Source organism: Lithobates pipiens, unplaced genomic scaffold, assembly GCF_037356315.1.
Source record: "Lithobates pipiens isolate NorthernLeopardFrog02 unplaced genomic scaffold, aLitPip1_a1.2 Scaffold_16, whole genome shotgun sequence".
Classification (NCBI taxonomy): Eukaryota; Metazoa; Chordata; class Amphibia; order Anura; family Ranidae; genus Lithobates; species Lithobates pipiens.
The window spans coordinates 652,086,873-652,103,578 of NW_027507748.1; the positions used below are offsets into that span (position 1 = coordinate 652,086,873).

The 16,706-nt window shown below is 41.4% G+C and overlaps 1 protein-coding gene across 1 annotated transcript; it reads left to right on the top strand.

Annotated features, from left to right (window-relative positions):
- Positions 1-3,820: 3,820 nt before the first annotated feature.
- On the top strand, positions 3,821-14,785 carry LOC143984076 (collagenase 3-like). The gene is made up of 5 exons (XM_077484385.1): positions 3,821-3,974; positions 6,171-6,391; positions 10,029-10,177; positions 11,780-11,905; positions 13,696-14,785. Exons 1-5 carry the CDS (start codon positions 3,864-3,866, stop codon positions 13,872-13,874), a joined length of 786 nt encoding a protein of 261 aa, XP_077340511.1. The 5' UTR covers positions 3,821-3,863; the 3' UTR covers positions 13,875-14,785.
- Positions 14,786-16,706: the final 1,921 nt, after the last annotated feature.

Here is a 16,706-nt window from a genome sequence, read left to right on the forward strand (position 1 = left end):
GAGCATGCTGGTATGTATGTATGTGTGTGTGTGAGCATGCTTGTATGTGCTTGTGTGTGTGAGCATGCTTGTATGTGTGTGTGTGAGCATGCTTGTATGTGTGCGTGTGTGAGCATGCTTGTATGTGTGTGTGTGTGAGCATGCTTGTATGTGCGTGTGTGTGTGTGTGAGCATGCTTGTATGTGTGTGTGTGTGTGTGTGAGCATGCTTGTATGTGCATGTGTGTGTGAGCATGCTTGTATGTATGTGTGTGTGTGTGAGCATGCTTGTATGTGCGTGTGTGTGTGTGTGAGCATGCTTGTGTGTGTGAGTATGCTTGTATGTGTGCGTGTGAGCATGCTTGTATGTGTGTGTGAGCATGCTTGTATGTGTGTGTGTGAGCATGCTTGTATGTGTGTGTGTGTGTGTGTGAGCATGCTTGTATGTGTGAGCATGCGCGCGTGTGTGTGTGTGTGTGTGTGTGTGAGCATACATGTGTGTGTGAGCATGCATGTGTGTGTGTGAGCATGCATGTATGTGTGTGTGAGCATGCTTGTATGTGTGTGTGTGTTCATAAATGTATGTGTATGTATGCATGTGTGTGTGCGCATGTATGTGAGTGTGCATGTATGCATATGTATGTATGCGAATGGGCATGCGTTTATCAGTGGTGGTGCATCAAAAAGGGTGCACAGGTGCCGCCCCCTCTCTCCAGCCACCCCCTCTATGACCAATGGATAGATTCATGCATAGCATAGCATAAATCTATCCATGGCCACCGCTGCCACCCCCATATTTAGGTGTCTGGTCCCTTTTGGGGTGCCGGGCACCTGAATTACAGCGGCGGGGGTGTTTTTGCAGCACCCGATTAGAGCCATGGGCTCTAATAGGCTTCAAAATAGGTGAACTGCGAGCGACGAGTGACGCTCACAGTCTACCCAGGTGTGTTAGAAAAGTGAATTAATATTCACTTTCCTAACACTGAACCGCCTCTCCACCAATCAGGTGTGCGGGTCTTTTACCCATCACCTGATTGGTTGAAATGATAGGCGCAGCTATTGGACGCCTATCAGGAGGAGAGGACGGGAGATGAGGATGACAGGAGATGCATGGAGGACCCCGCTCATGGCCGTTACCCGCTGCCCCACCGAGACAGGGTAAGTGGCGGGTAGACAGCGAGCGGGTGGTGGGGATTCACAGTGGCAGCATTTGATGGGCACACCAACAGCATTTGATGGGCACAGTGGCAGCATTTGATGGGCACAGTGGCAGCATTTGATGGGTACACTGGCAGCATTTGATGGGCACAGCGGCAGAGTTTGATGGGCACAGTGGTGGCGTTTGATGGGCACAGTGATGACATTTGATGGTACAGTGGTGGTGTTTGATGGTACAGGGGTGGCGTTTGATGGGCACAGTGGCTGTAATTAATGTTTTTTAAATCGGTTCCTTTATATGCGGCCACCCACTTGGGACTGGGCCCTTGTGTTCCACCATCGGGCTCGGAGAAAAGAGCCCTGTCCGGAGGCGGGGGGGGGGGGGGGGGCCCTCCAAGGTTTCCTGCATCGGGGCCCTGAAGGTTCTAGTTATGCCACTGACTGTCTATATACTATCCAGTCTATATACTAGACTGACTGTGTATATATATATATATATATATATATATATATATATATATATATTTATATATGTGTGTAAATATATATATATATATATATATATATGTATATATATATATATGTATATATATATATATATATATATATATATATACCTGCCTAATCTAGATTTGTAAGCAGCCTTATATAATGTGGGGCGTGGACTTAGGCCGCGTACACACGGGCGGATTATCCGCCCAACTAAGTTCGTCAGACAATCCGACAGACAGTCCGTCCAACTTTTAAATGAACGGACTTGACCACACACGATGAACAGACAGTCCGCTGAAAGCTTGCGCGATGACGTGTACAGCACGTACGACGGGACTAGAAATACGACGTCCAATACACTGCAATGCAACCTTCGGCGTGTAAATCCTTTCTGAGCATGCGCCATACTTAGTCCGTCCAACTTGCCTACACACGAGCGGACTGTCCGCTGAAACCAAGTTTGGACGGACAAAATTACGGAAATTCCGAAAGACTTAGTCCGTCAGACTGTCCGCTGAAAAAGTCAGCTGAAGCCCACACACGAGCGGATTGTCTGCTGAAACACGGTTCAGCGGACTAAGTTGGGCAGACAATCCGCCCGTGTGTACGCGGCCTTAGTCCCCCTGAGCTATGTTTGGCCAAAGGCACTCTACTCCTGTCAGTGGTAAAGTCATTTTCTCAACCTTCTAACTGCCACTTTTGCTGAACAGCTTGGTCTGTTAAAGGAAGTTGAAAAACAACAGACTGGTGGGGTCACCAGGTGAAAATAAAAATTAACTAACTTTAAAAAAGGAAAACAAATGCAGCTACCACATTTTAGGACTAGTAAGCTGCACTATAATAAATTGTTGCTTTTGGGTTTAGATCCACTTCAAGAAGGAGCTCCAGCCAACCAACCCCCCCCCCCCTCCCCCGAAAAAATGAAGGTTCTCTAGCTGCTGACTTTTGCTATTAGGGCACTTACCTATCCATTGATTCTGCGGTGTTCTCACCCAAGCCGATTCTTGAAACCAGGTAACCACTCCCCCCACCCCCCCCCCCACCAGCTTTCAAACGTTGCACCGGGGGGGTGGGCAGACAAACAGAGCTTGCTCTTTTGGATGGAGCTCCACTTGAAGTAGTTTTGTGAATGATTATACAGGTCAGTATGGAAGATGCTGATATTTTATTTTTTTATTCAACTCAGGCATTTGCAAATCTTAAAGACATACTGTCATGAGTGTCATCTTTCCCACACAGGGAAAGCATCAGTGTCTCTGAAAAGAGCATATCCTGACCCTACTTAATCACTATGCCTGCAATATCTCACAATACAACCAGCACTGAAATAAGAATTGTCAGTGACCTGGGGTATAACCCTCTGTCACATTACAGAACTTGGGCCTATTGATTGGCTGCTGGGCCTGAGAACTCTTACAAGGGTGCAGGTTACAAGCCCTCCTATAACAAAAGCACTGGGTAGTGTTTCCGGATGTAACTAAGACAGAATTGACAAAGGAGTGCAGACAGGGAGGTAGAAGGGGGTTTGGACCCTTGGCAGAACCTCTGTCAATTTTCCCTGTATAGGCAAGGTGACAATGTCTCTTTACAATTGTGAATACATTTTAAAATCTAAAATCAAATGCCCTTTAAATATTAATATTTCTGTAAAAAAAAAAAAATGTATTGTTCCATGGAGGTGCAGAAATGCAGGCTTGGCAATGCGGATATCTGATATATATATATATAGGTGCATGGTGAACCTTTTGGGAATTCTTTCATGTAGTGTGCCAAGAATGTGTATCTTTTTTTTTTTTTTTTTTTTTTTTTTTACAAATTCAGTGGTTGTTGTTTCCATTGCACCACTGAGTGGTATAGTGTAACAATCCTTGAAAGGAAGTGTAAATAATGCTAGAAAAAAAAGTCCAAATATGGAAAACGTAAGCTCTAAGTTCAACATAGAAACATTTTACCTTTTCAAACTGTAACTTACAGAAATCTTCTAGAAAACAATTTCTGAGCAATAGAATTTTGCAATAAAAATAAGGAAGTTTTCTTCTATTTTTATGCTGTGGCTTTTCAGCAAAGATTACTTCAAATCAAATGTGTGGGTTGTGAACAATAGCTTGGAAAAGGGTCAGGTGATTTTGGTGAACTGCAAAATGAGTCACTATATTGCAACACCTACACTTTACTATAAAAGATGGTGCCTCGAAGGGTACAAAACAGTGCAGGCTGTGTCCTTTGACTGCCACAATGGTCCAAGTTCGAAGTCTCGTTCTTCTGTCACTGTACTATGGAGCATTTGCAATGCCAAGTCCACAAAACGATGCAGACGTCACTCCAGGGGATCAGAAGTTTGCTCTGGTAGGTTTGAAGCATTCTGGAGTTTCTTATTTTCTAAAGGAATTTTCATTTATCCCACATCTTATTCTGCTACATTTTTGGTTTGATGTATAGATCTGTACAGATATGTACATTATATTTACCCGCTATAATTGAGAATTGTTACAAAAGAAAAGAGGTAATGTTGTCTTTGGCAACTGCGCATAATAATTTTGTCATATTTCCTACAAAGAAATGATGGAATTTAGGCAAACAAGTGTGTTTCCATGATTCAAACTCTGTTTTCTTATTATGGTATCAGAATTTATAAAAACAAGCCATGCACCCATGAAGTATTGTTTATTTTTTCTGAAAAAAATTGGTACCATAGAAGATCCTTTCAAATTGTTTTACGTGTTTGAATAGCTTTGAGAATGGTTAAAACCTCTAATGTAGTCTTTCTTAGCCCTTTTACAGTCTAGGAACCCTTGAAATAATGTTTAGATTCCAGGGAACTCATACTAAAGCCATTTAATTGACGGTCAGTGAGAAAATGCCCCTTACATTGGTGGCCAGTGGGAAAAATGCCCTCCTTACATTGGTGGTTAGTGTGTAAAATAAACCCAGTGGTTGATTGTTACATTGGTGATCAGAATGCAATCCTACAGACAATTAAATATACTATTGGTTGGCTCTGGAAAGTGGTGTTGACCATGGAACTATGCAAGCACCATCAAATGGGAGGTCAATCTGCTACAGTTAGGAGAATCCCTAGCTGCCTCTAGAGGAACCTTAGTTGGGGAATGATTCCTCTAATGGGTTTTTGTTGTTGTCTGTGTATCATCTGAGGAGATTTACCTCTCTATTTGCCCTGATAACCATTGTTACAAGCACAAAAACTTAAGAAATCTATACAGTTTACGGCTGTTGCCTTAACAGAAGGCGAGGTAAAATCTTCAGAGGGGAACATCTGCTCAGATTAGAATTGTCTAAAAGAGGATATCAGAGAGACTAAAGCCACGTACACACGGGCGGACTGTCTGGCCAACTTAGTCAGTCGAAACACATTTCAGCGGACAGTCCGCTCGTGTGTGGGCTTCAGCGGACTTTTTCAGCGTGCAGTCTGGCGGACTAAGTATTTCGGAATTTCCGTAATACTGTCCGTCATACTTTGGTTTCAGCGGACAATCCGCTCGTGAGTAGGCTAGTTCGACGGACTAAGTATGGCGCATGCTCAGAAAGGATTTACACGGCGAAAGGTTGCATTGCTGTGTATTGGACTTCCTATTTCTAGTCCCGTCGTACGTGCTGTACACGTCATCGCGCAAGCTTTCGACGGACTGTTTGTGCATCCGTGTGTGGTCAAGTCCGTTCATTCGAAAGTAGGACGGACTGTCCGTCGGATTGTCTGACGGACTAAGTTGGCCAGACAGTCCACCCGTGTGTACGCGGCTTTACAGTAACACTAACTCCTAAGACTTTTTTCATTTTTAAAAGTTAAAGGTAATACAGGATGTCTGATATTATAAATATTAGTCAAAGGAAACCTGTCCTCTCTTGTCCGAGTTTCACATTATTATTACGAGGAACGTGGCTTTCCTTACTTCAGGACTAAGATCCATCCACCCCCACCTAATTGTACAATGTGAGCACTTACTGGACAGGAGGAAAGGGTAGTAGGTGGATCTTAGCACCAACGGTTATGAAGTTAAACACTTAGCTAGAAATATCAAAGTGAAAGCTGTTTCAGAGAGGAGAACCCTCTGCATAATACATATAAATGGAACCAACTTGTCAAAAGGGGGACTTTTGTGATGCAACACTTCAGAGGTCATGCTGGTATAAAGCTAAAAAAGTGCTAAATTAAAATGTAAAGAAATGCAGTAAAGAATATATTTGCCTATACCACCACCTGCTTCACTTATGTTTGCTATATCCTCTGAGAGTGCCAGATTTCTTGTTCTAAAGATCAATGTGGTAGGATGAGGTGGTGTTTTCAGGAAGCTTTGTAAAGCACCCTGTAGGACCTTCCCACCATCCATGATCTGTCTTTATTGCAGATGAGAAGCACAAATACACATTGATGCTGGGTCTAATATAATGATTGTATTAAAAATTGAAGTTTTTTATTTTAAATGCATTACAATGATTATGAAGAACCAGGGAAGGCAAAATATAAGCAAATTAGATTTTACAATCAGATTTTAGAAAGATTAATGATTTCTTTTTTTTCACAAGGACTACCTAAACAAATTTTATATACTGACCAGCAAATCAAGAAAGACATTTGAAGATAGGGTCAAAGAAATGCAAAAGTTTTTTGGAATCAGGATCACAGGGAGATTGGACACGGACACAATGGATATGATGAAAACCCCCAGATGTGGCATGCCTGATGTAGCAGATTTCAGAGCCTTCCCTGGAAGACCAAAATGGCCACGAAATTCCCTGACCTACAGGTATGTTTAACACAGTTACTCACAGCCCAGGATATAACAGAGGATGACACATCTGCTGAAATTGGGTTTAAGTTTTTCCTGGGTGGGACGTATTTTGTTTTGTAACAGACAAACAGACAGAAGTGAAGAGAAGATTCTGTTCTTTATTGTACTTTGTGCGTATTTCAGATTTTTTCTTCAGAGTTATACATAACTGGTTCAAAGGGATTTTATGGGAGGCTCACCTTAAAGGGTACACTGTTAACCCTACATCCAAAAATAAAGTAATTCTTGAGGTGTTTAACATTGGTGACCAGAGCGATCAACCCAGTTATGATCTGGCCTGGTGTGGTTGCTTTAAACATTCATTAGATAAGTATCCACACACCTTCCATTAAAAGCAGGTAAACAAGAAAAAAGTAAGAGAAGGTAGAAATACAGTCAATTCTAAGAGCACTGTGATTTGATGATACATAGGTAAAAAAAAAAAAAATGTAGCATACCACCATTTTGTAACTACTGCCTTGGCATTTATTCACATGACCTTTATTTAACCACTTGCCGACCGCCTCACGCAGATATATTGCAGCAGAAGGGCGCGTACAGGCAAACTAACGTACCCGTACATTGCCCTTTAAGAGGCGGCCTGCGGGCGCGTGTGCACCATGTCCACGGCAAGCTCTGTGAATCGGGTCACGGTCCAGCGGACTCGATGTCCGCGGGGATACCCAACGATCGTCTCACGGAGAGGAAGAACGGGGAGATGCTAATGTAAACAAGCATCTCCCCATTTTACCTAGTGACAGTGCCACTGATCTCTGCCCCCTGTGATCAGAGCAGAGATCAGTGACATGTTACAGGTAGCCACGCCCCCCTCATAGTTAGAATCACTCCACAGGACATACTTAACCCCTACACTGCCCCCTAGTGGTTAACCCCTTCACTGCCAATGTCATTTACACAGGAATCAGTGCATTTGCATAGCACTGATTGCTGTATAAATGACAATGGTCCCAAAAATGTGTCAAAAATGTCCGATGTGTCTGCCATAATGTCACAGTCATGATAAAAATCGCTGATCACCGCCATTACTAGTAAAAAAAAATATTAATAAAAATGGCATAAAACTATCCCCTATTTTGTAAATGCTATATCTTTTGCGCAAACCAATTAATAAAAGCTTACTGCAATTTTTTTTTTACCAAAAATATGTAGAAGAATACGTATTGGGCTAAATTGAGAAAAAAATGTTTTTTTATATATCTTTGGTGGATATTTACTATAGCAAAATGTAAAAAATAATGCATTTTTTCCAAATTGTCGCTCTTGTTTTGTTTATAGCGCAAAAAAATAAAATCTGTAGGGGTGATCAAATACCACCAAAAGAAAGCTCTATTTGTGCGTAAAAAAGGACATCAATTTTATTTAGGAGCCACGTCGCACGACTGCGCAATTGTCAGTTAAAGTGACGCAGTGCCGAATCACAAAAAGTGCTCTGGTCTTTGGTCAGCAAAATGGTCCTGGGCTTAAGTGGTTAAAAGAGAAGTATGGTTTTCTTTTTTTTGCATAATCATACTTACCTAGGAGGATGCAGCATCAGACCGATGCTGCAGCTGTCCCTCGTTGTCACTGCACTGAGAACTGAGCCACAAACAACGTTGATGGCTTGGTTCTCACTCCTCCCTGAGCAGAGCGACGCTGACTGTCAGGTGGCATTGCTCCTGCTCTGATCCTCCACACTCATTGGAGCAATGAGCTGTGGAGGGATGAGGAGCGGCGTCTCAGCATCTTAGCGGCTCGCTGAGATGCTGAGACTGCCATCAATGAAGGGACCTGGCAGATCCGGACTTGGGAAGTCGGGGTGACACAGCTCCTTGACTGATGGCAGTGACGTCAGCGGAGAGCGGACTTCAGACCGCTCTCCGCTGAAAGAGGAGAAGCCCAGCCTAAAAAGCTCAGGCTGGACTTTTCCTTTAAGGAAAAAATCAGAGTTAAAGTAATTCTAAACCTTAATTTTTTTAAATAATAAACATGTTATACTTACCTTCTCTGTGCTATGAATAGATTGCACAGAGTAGCTCCAAGCCTCTCTTTCTGGGGTCCCCTGACAGTTCTCCTGGCTCCTCCTGTTAGCCTAGTGCCCCCATTAAGAGTGGCTTCCTATGGGGGGCATGTGGAGTTGATCCTGAGCCCTGCTGCTTGCGTCTATAGACACAGACAGCAGGGCTCGACCCCGTCACCCACTCATCATCAAAGGATTTGATTGATATCAAGAGCCAATGGCTCCCTCTGCTATCAGTCTGACCTGTGAGGAGAAAGAGATAATAGCAATAATAGACAATAATAGCTTTTGAATCCATATTTCATTTTAAAGCTTTAAAAGTAAAGGTTCTGGCTAAGATCATACAGTATACCAGGAACACCTAATATTATTTAACCTCCCTGGCAGTTTTCCCGAGTGTGGCTCGGGGTTAAATTTCAGTACCATTAGTGGTAACCCCGAGCCACACTCAGGATTGCATTGCAGGATCCTGGTGCAGTGTACCTTGTCCCCAGGATCATCCGATGTCCCCCCGCTGTGTCTGCAGGCTCTGTCCTCCTCATGAAGCCTCTGTGTGCCGGGCTCCATTGCCTGTGAGCGTCACGCCACATGGGGCGGAGCCCGGCGACAAATTCAAAAAAAATTTAAATCATGATACATACAGTACACTGTAATCTTACAGATTACATTACTGTATGAAATTATTTCACATCCCATTTGTCCCTAGTGCTTTGCCCAATGCCCTGCATGCACCTTTATATTATATATACTGTTCTTTCTGCCTGGAAACTGGAGATTGTCCATAGCAACCAAAAAGTGTCCCTTTACATGAAAAGTGGATTTGGACCAGCTAGAAAACAGCGATAGTAAATTAGAACACTTGCAGAATTGAGCGATAGTGAATCGTGGAGAAATTCATTTTATTATTATATTATTTATTTTTTATAATTATTTATATTTATTTATTATATTATAAATTATGATTTTGTGTTTCAAACTTTATCATACCCAGGATGTCTACAAGACTCTTGTTTGGACTGATTTAAGTGTGTTATTGCTAAAAATTACAAGCCTACTATATAAAATGCCAAATTTCTATGCATAATAATTGCACTGCTGTGAGATGCAAAAATCTGACATAATCATACTGCCATGGAGGCTACGTTAGAAAAACGATCCTCCTTTCTGATTTGTATTCATTTTGTTGTTGGGGGTCTAACTAAGCACAACCAATTGTCATTCCACTGTCCAAAAATACTGCCTCAGTGGCCAGTAAGGGTGCTCATTGGACAGGGTAAAAGTAGTTGGTAGAGTTTAGCCATGAGGTTTAGGTAAACCAGTCTACAGTATCAGTGAAAACAATAGGCAGAACTAAATTAAATTTGAGCCCACACAGGTTTTTTGAGCTAATAAGGGTAATCAGCTAGAACTTTAAAGAGTGTAGGCACGCCCAAAGTGCATAAACACAAGCATTAGAGCATTATTTAAGGTAAGTATTGTTCATACAGTGAGAGGGAATACAATATCTTGTCTGCGGCACAACTGACCAACCCTCTGTACATGGAATAATGAGTTGCACAGCTCACTTTCTTTCTTTCCTCTGGTTTATTAAAACAGAATACAGAATTATACCCCTGACCTACCCAGGCGTGTGGTTGATGAATCAATACAGAAGGCTTTCAATGTTTGGAGCCAAGTGACTCCTCTGAGGTTCAGGAAGGTCACAAGAGGACAAGCAGATATACTCATTCAATTTTCAAGACGAGGTAAGTTAATGTTTAAAATCCCTTATTTTTTATATGAATTTTTTACACTGACATTCTAGACTTATTTACTAAAGGAGTTAAGAATCTTCACTCAATATACGCATAGCAATGACACTTTGGACAAAGTGTCTGTCATGCACAAATTTAGTTTTTGCCTCAGAGCAGAAATGGAGTTCTGAGGATTAATTGTGTAGGTTAACTTTGACATCAGTTTGGCTGGGCTGTCTTAGAGTTCTGCCTGGTCATGTGTACAGTTGGATACACATCACAGGCTTAGAACCAGGCCTGGTATCAGCATTCCTCTGAACCAATCAGTGGGTGTGCCGGGCCCTGCTGAGGAGTCTGGGGAAGGGTACCTAAGATGTTGAAGTCGCGTGTTCTGGGTTCGTTTGTGAGGCCATATTGGCCTGTTCCTGGTTCTGGCCCGGGGTAGCCCCGCAAGGGGTCCCAGTCACGGGAGCGTGTGTCGCTCCGCAAGATGCTTCGGTTGGTCGACCCCGATAGATCCGCCTGGTCTGGGGTGAGGATCCGTCTGTTCCAGAGTCTCGGAACCGGCTGGTCCAAGGCGCAGTAACTGAGGGAGGATTCAAGGCGTCCGGGTGTGCTCTCGGGTTGGAGGGGAACCACAGCTCGTGTGAGCAACCGGGGGAGGCCTCTTCGGAGGAGAGCCGACAAGCTGGCATCCTAAGAAGTGCCTGGTTGCTGAGTTGTAAAGGACATTGACGAATCCATGCTTTTTCCAGTACTGCCAATTAGACAGAACGTTCCAGGTACTGAGGAAAAAGGTTCCTGTTCACTTTCAGTTACAACTTGTTCAAGATTTCACAAGTTCTGAATCAAAGTGCTGACTGCCATAATCTCTGGCTAGAGATTTGCTCAGCTTTGAAGCACCCAGCTGCGAGTGTCTACTCTCTGGGTGGTACTAGAGACTTTCTGATATTAGCAGTTCAAGGTGCCTGAGTTCCTTCACCCTTGTCCTCTGTTCCCATAAGAGACTGTGTTTATTGGATGTTACCCCTGCAAATAAAAACCTTTCTAAAGGACTTTTTGGTGTCAGCGTCCAAAGTTGTTGGGTACTAACTCTGGGAACCCCTAGACGTGGAAGAACAAGCTGAGCAGAGGTAACCGGTAAGCCCAAAAGTTAAGGTCGCCCTGCCAAGGGTTATGGCCGCTACATACGGAGTGAATATTAACTTCAATTATATGAAAAGCCAATTCCTGTTCACTGTGAATACTCAATGCCATTGAGTGAGAAATTGTTGAGAATCCCAGGTATTGGCAACAATTACTTTGTGGGGGCAGCATCAGGATCCGATAAACAGTAACAGTATGAATATTTCCTCTTTAAAGGGTCTGCCTAATTAAAATGGATATTTCAGTTTCAGGATTATTCAGAAAAAATACGCCACCTACTTCTTTTTATAACTCTTAATAATTCTAGAAACAGTTCCCAGTCAATCTCTTACCACATTCGTTGTTAAGTTTCAGTATTATTAAATTATTGGTAAGTGCAGAAGGAGAGGTAAAAATCTATGATGATACTGACTTATGACTTGCAGTTGTAATTATAGTATTAATATGATAATATTACTGGTTTTACAGGACATGGTGATCAATCTCCTTTTGATGGTCCTAGTGGGGTACTGGCCCATGCCTATGCTCCAGCAGAAGGAATAGGTGGTGATGCCCATTTTGATGAAGATGAAAGATGGACAAATACCAGAGCAGGTATTTTTTTGTGTTGATGCATCCTTTGTTTTGGTTTGATTTTAAAATATTTCTAATTATTACTTCTAGAAAAGTCTGCAAATAATTGATTACAGCAACCACTCACTGGGAACAATGCCTTACCCAGGTCAAACCACCTTTTTTACTGAGGGTAGTACAATGATATAGAACATTGCATTATTATTTTAGTGCATGTTATGCTCCACGTCTAAACTTTCACTGCCATGCATACACAATATAAAATTATCAGATAGGCCAAAAATCAGTTACTCTTCTGGTTTTGATTCAGCGCTTGCAGGCAAAAATTGTATTTTCCCCTGTTTCCACTTTCTTTTTTCTATTATTTTATAAAATTTCCAGGAAGCATTGATAAATTGATCTAAAGTCTACGTACATTTTTCTAATATATAGTCAACACACAGCCCTAATGTTAAATATTTTCATCTATTCTATTGATGATGAGTAAAGATGGGCTTTATGTTCGGATCGAACATGAGTTTGACTCGAACATTGGCCGTTCGCCGAATAGCGAACAATTTGGGGTGTTTGCTGCAAATTCGAAAGCCATGGAACACCTTTTAACTGTCTATGGGAGAAATCAAAAGTGTTCATTTTAAAGGTTAATATGCAAGTAATTGTCATAAAAAGTGTTTGGGGACCCGGGTCCTGCCCCAGAGGACATGTATCAATGCAAAAAAAAGTTTTAAAAATGGCAGTTTTTTCGTATGAAATTTAAAGAAATATTACACTTTTATTGTTTTACTTTAAGCATTATTAAAATCACTGCTCCTGAAAAAACGTCAGTTTTTAAAACTTTTTTTTTTGCATTGATACATGTCCCCTGGAGCAGGACTCGGGTCCCCAAACACTTTTTATGACAATAACTTGCATATAAGTCTTTAAAATTAGCCCTTTTGATTATTCATGTTCGTTTCCCATAGACTTTAATGGTGTTTGCGTATTCAAACAAATTTTTTGCCTGTTCACATGTTCTGGATGCGAACTGAACTGGGGGTGTTCGGCTCATCCCTAACAATGAGATGTGGCCCTTTGGCTAATTAGTGAATGTAATATTTGTAAAGAGATTATGAAAATAATGCATAGTAAATTTCATATTGTGGTTGATTTACTGGCTGTTTACTTAGAAGAGATTTTTTTTTTTTGCAAGAGAATTTTCCCTTAGCTCAGTGAATAACATGAAGGTTCTGCTGACTTCCATCACCAATTATGTACAAACACAAATACAGTTGATTTTAAATTTGATTGGGTAGTCTGTCCATAGTGAACTTTCACCACATTCACCAAGTCAAAGTGTCCTTAAAAAATGAAAATTCAACTTGCAAAAATAAACATACTCTACTCTTTTACTTAATCAAATTCACTGTGTATGGTAAAGTTTTGTGAATTAAAGCTTCTCATAATCCTTAACAAATGAACACTAAGGGATTGATTTACTAAAGGCACATAGGCTTTTCAGTTTGCAAGGGATTTTGCCGCAGAGCTGAAGCTCTCCTGATTTCACCATCCAATCACGTGCAAGCAAAAGTGCGGTTTTTTTTTTGTTTTCCTTGCATGTGATTGGGTATTCTTTGCAAAATGAAATATCTGCACATTCACTATGCTCTGGGGAAAATTCCCTTGCAAAGTGCAAATGTACTTGCAAAGTGGAAAGCCTGTTTGCCTGCATATTTCCACAGAAAAAGTAATGCAGTTTTTTTTATTTTTAGTATTTGAGGCTTTCAAGATCTACACAAAGTATATTTAACTAAGAAAATGACCTTTCCTTGTAGATTTCAATTTATTTCTGGTCGCTGCGCATGAATTTGGCCATTCTTTGGGTCTTGATCACTCTAATGATCCCAGAGCTTTGATGTTTCCAACCTATCGCTATGTGAACACAGACAACTTCCGCTTGTCTCAAGATGACATCGTTGGAATACAGTCCTTGTATGGCAGTAGGCGCAAATAAGATCTGGAGAGAAGATTCTATCCCGGGGAACTGATGCATACACTATATGCCAAAAGCATGTGGACACCCTTCAAATTGATGATTGATGAGTTTGGTAGTATGTGGGCCTCATGACTGATACGTTTGGTGTGTATGGACCTCAACCATATTGAACACCTTTGGTATGAATTGGAATCCTAATTGCAAACAAGGTCTTTAGTACCTAACCTCACTAATCCCTTTGACCACAAATTCCTACAGACACACTTCAAAATCTAGTGGAATGATTTCCAAGAACAGCAAAGGCTGTTATACCTAAAAAGAGTGCAAACTCCATACCCTATTTCCCCAAAAATAAGACCTAGCGTGATTGTCGGTGATGGCTGCAATATAAGCCCTACCCCCCCAAATAAGCACTACCCTGTTTCCTCGAAAATAAGGTCTACCCTGAAAATGGGACCTACAAAGACTTTAACTAGGGTTTATTTGGGGGGTAGGGCTTATATTGCAGTCATCACCAACAATCACGCTAGGTTATATTTTCGGGGAAACAGGGTACTAATAGTTACAGTTTTGAAATGGAGTACCCAACAAACTTCTATAGGTGTGATGATCAGGTTTCCATAAGTATTTGGCTATATAGATTATCACATCACATGTGTATATATTTTGGAATACATTTACTATCTATTTGAATACAAAGCATAATTTGTATTTAATTTTGTTGCACCTATGCTAAAATATTATTTTGTCAATTTTATGATAAACGGAATCATTACAATATTATTATATAAAATGGTATCTGTTTCTTTTTTATATGCTGGAATTCCCTTATTTTTCCAAAAACGAGTTCAACAGATAGTAATGTGGCCTACTGCTGCAGCATTCATGGCATGAAAATATATTAAAATAAAAATAACTTTAAAAAATAACTGTTTCCCTTTTCTTTCTTACACTTTTCTAGTATAAACCTAATAACTGAGAGGAAAAAATTAAGGATTCTAAAAATGAACCACATTTTTAAGTTCCCTTCTCTCTCTGCATACTTTTCTTTATTTTACTATTAGCCTGTACTGAAGTTATATGACTTATGGGTTCCAAAATCCCACTAAGCCGACATACTATGACCTACTTGGTTTACCTTTATTATTTGATATCATGTGAACCCTTTGTCTTCAGATGCAGTATCACACAAAAGTGAGTACACCCCTCACATTTTTGTAAATATTTTATTCCATCTTTTCATGTGACAACACTGAAGAAATGACACTTTGCTACGATGTAAAGTAGTGAGTGTACAACTTGTATAACAGTGTAAATTTGCTGTCCTCTCAAAATAATTCAACACACAGCCAAAATAATTCAACACACAGCCAAAATAATTCAACACACAGCCAATAATGTCTAAACCGCTGGCAACAAAAGTGAGTACACCTTAAGGGAAAATGTCAAAATTGGGCCTAATTAGCCATTTTCCCTCCCTGGTGTCATGTGACTCGTTAGTGTTACAAGGTTTCAGGTGTGAATGGGGAGCAGGTGTGCTATCGCTCTCTCATTCTCTCATACTGATCACTGGAAGTTCTACATGGCACTTCATGGCAAAGAACTCTCTGAGGATCTGAAAAAAAGATTTGTTGCTCTACATAAAGATGACCTAGGCTATAAGCAGATTGCCAAGACCCTGAAATGAGCCACAGCATGGTTGCCAAGACCATACAGCGGTTTAACAGAACAGGTTCCACTCCGAACAGGCCTCGTCATGGTAGACCAAAGAAGCTGAGTGCACCTGCTCAGCATCATATCCAGAGGTTGTCTTTGGGAAATAAACAAATGAGTGCTGCCAGCATTACTGCAGAGGTTGGAGGGGTGGGGGGGGTCAGCCTTTCAGTGCTCAGACTATACACCGCACACTGCATCAAATTGGTCTGCATGGCTGTCGTCCCAGAAGGAAGCCTCTTCTAAAGATGATGCATAAGGAAGCCTGCAGTTTGCTGAAGACAAGCAGACTAAGGACATGGATTACTGGAACCATGTTCTGTGGTCTGATGAGATCAAGATAAACTTATTTGGTTCAGATTGTGTCAAGCGTGTGTGGCGGCAACCAGGTTAGGAGTACAAAGACAAGTGTGTCTTGCCTACAGTCAAGCATGATGGTGGGAGTGTCATGGTTGGGGCTGTATGAATGTTGCCAGCATTGGGGAGCTACAGTTCATTGAGGGAACAATGAATGCCAACATGTACTGTGACATACTGAAGCAGAGCATGATCCCCTCCCTTTGGAGACTGGGCCACAGGGCAGTATTCCAACATGATAATGGCCCCAAACACACCTCCAGGATGACCACTGCCTTGCTAAAGAAGCTAAGGATAAAGGTGATGGACTGGCCAAACACCTATTGAGCCTCTGTGGGATATCTTCAAATGGAAGGTGGAGGAGCGCAAGGTCTCTAACATCCACCAGCTCTGTGATATCGTCATGGAGGAAGAGGACTCCAGTGGCAACCTGTGAAGCTCTGGTGAACTCCATGCCCAAGAGGGTTAAGGCAGTGCTGGAAAATAATGGTGGCCACACAAAATATTGACACTTGGGGCCCAATTTGGGCATTTTCACTTAGGGGTGTACTCACTTTTGTTGCCAGCGGTTTAGACATTAATGGTTGTGTGTTCAGTTATTTTGAGGGGACAGCAAATGTACAATGTTATACAACATGTACAGTCACTGCTTTACATTGTAGCAAAGTGTAATTTCTTCAGTGTTGTCACATGAAAAGAATAAAATATTTACAAAAATGTGAGGGGTGTACTCACTTTTGTGAGATACTGTATGCCATGCTGTTCAATGCCAAAATGTAT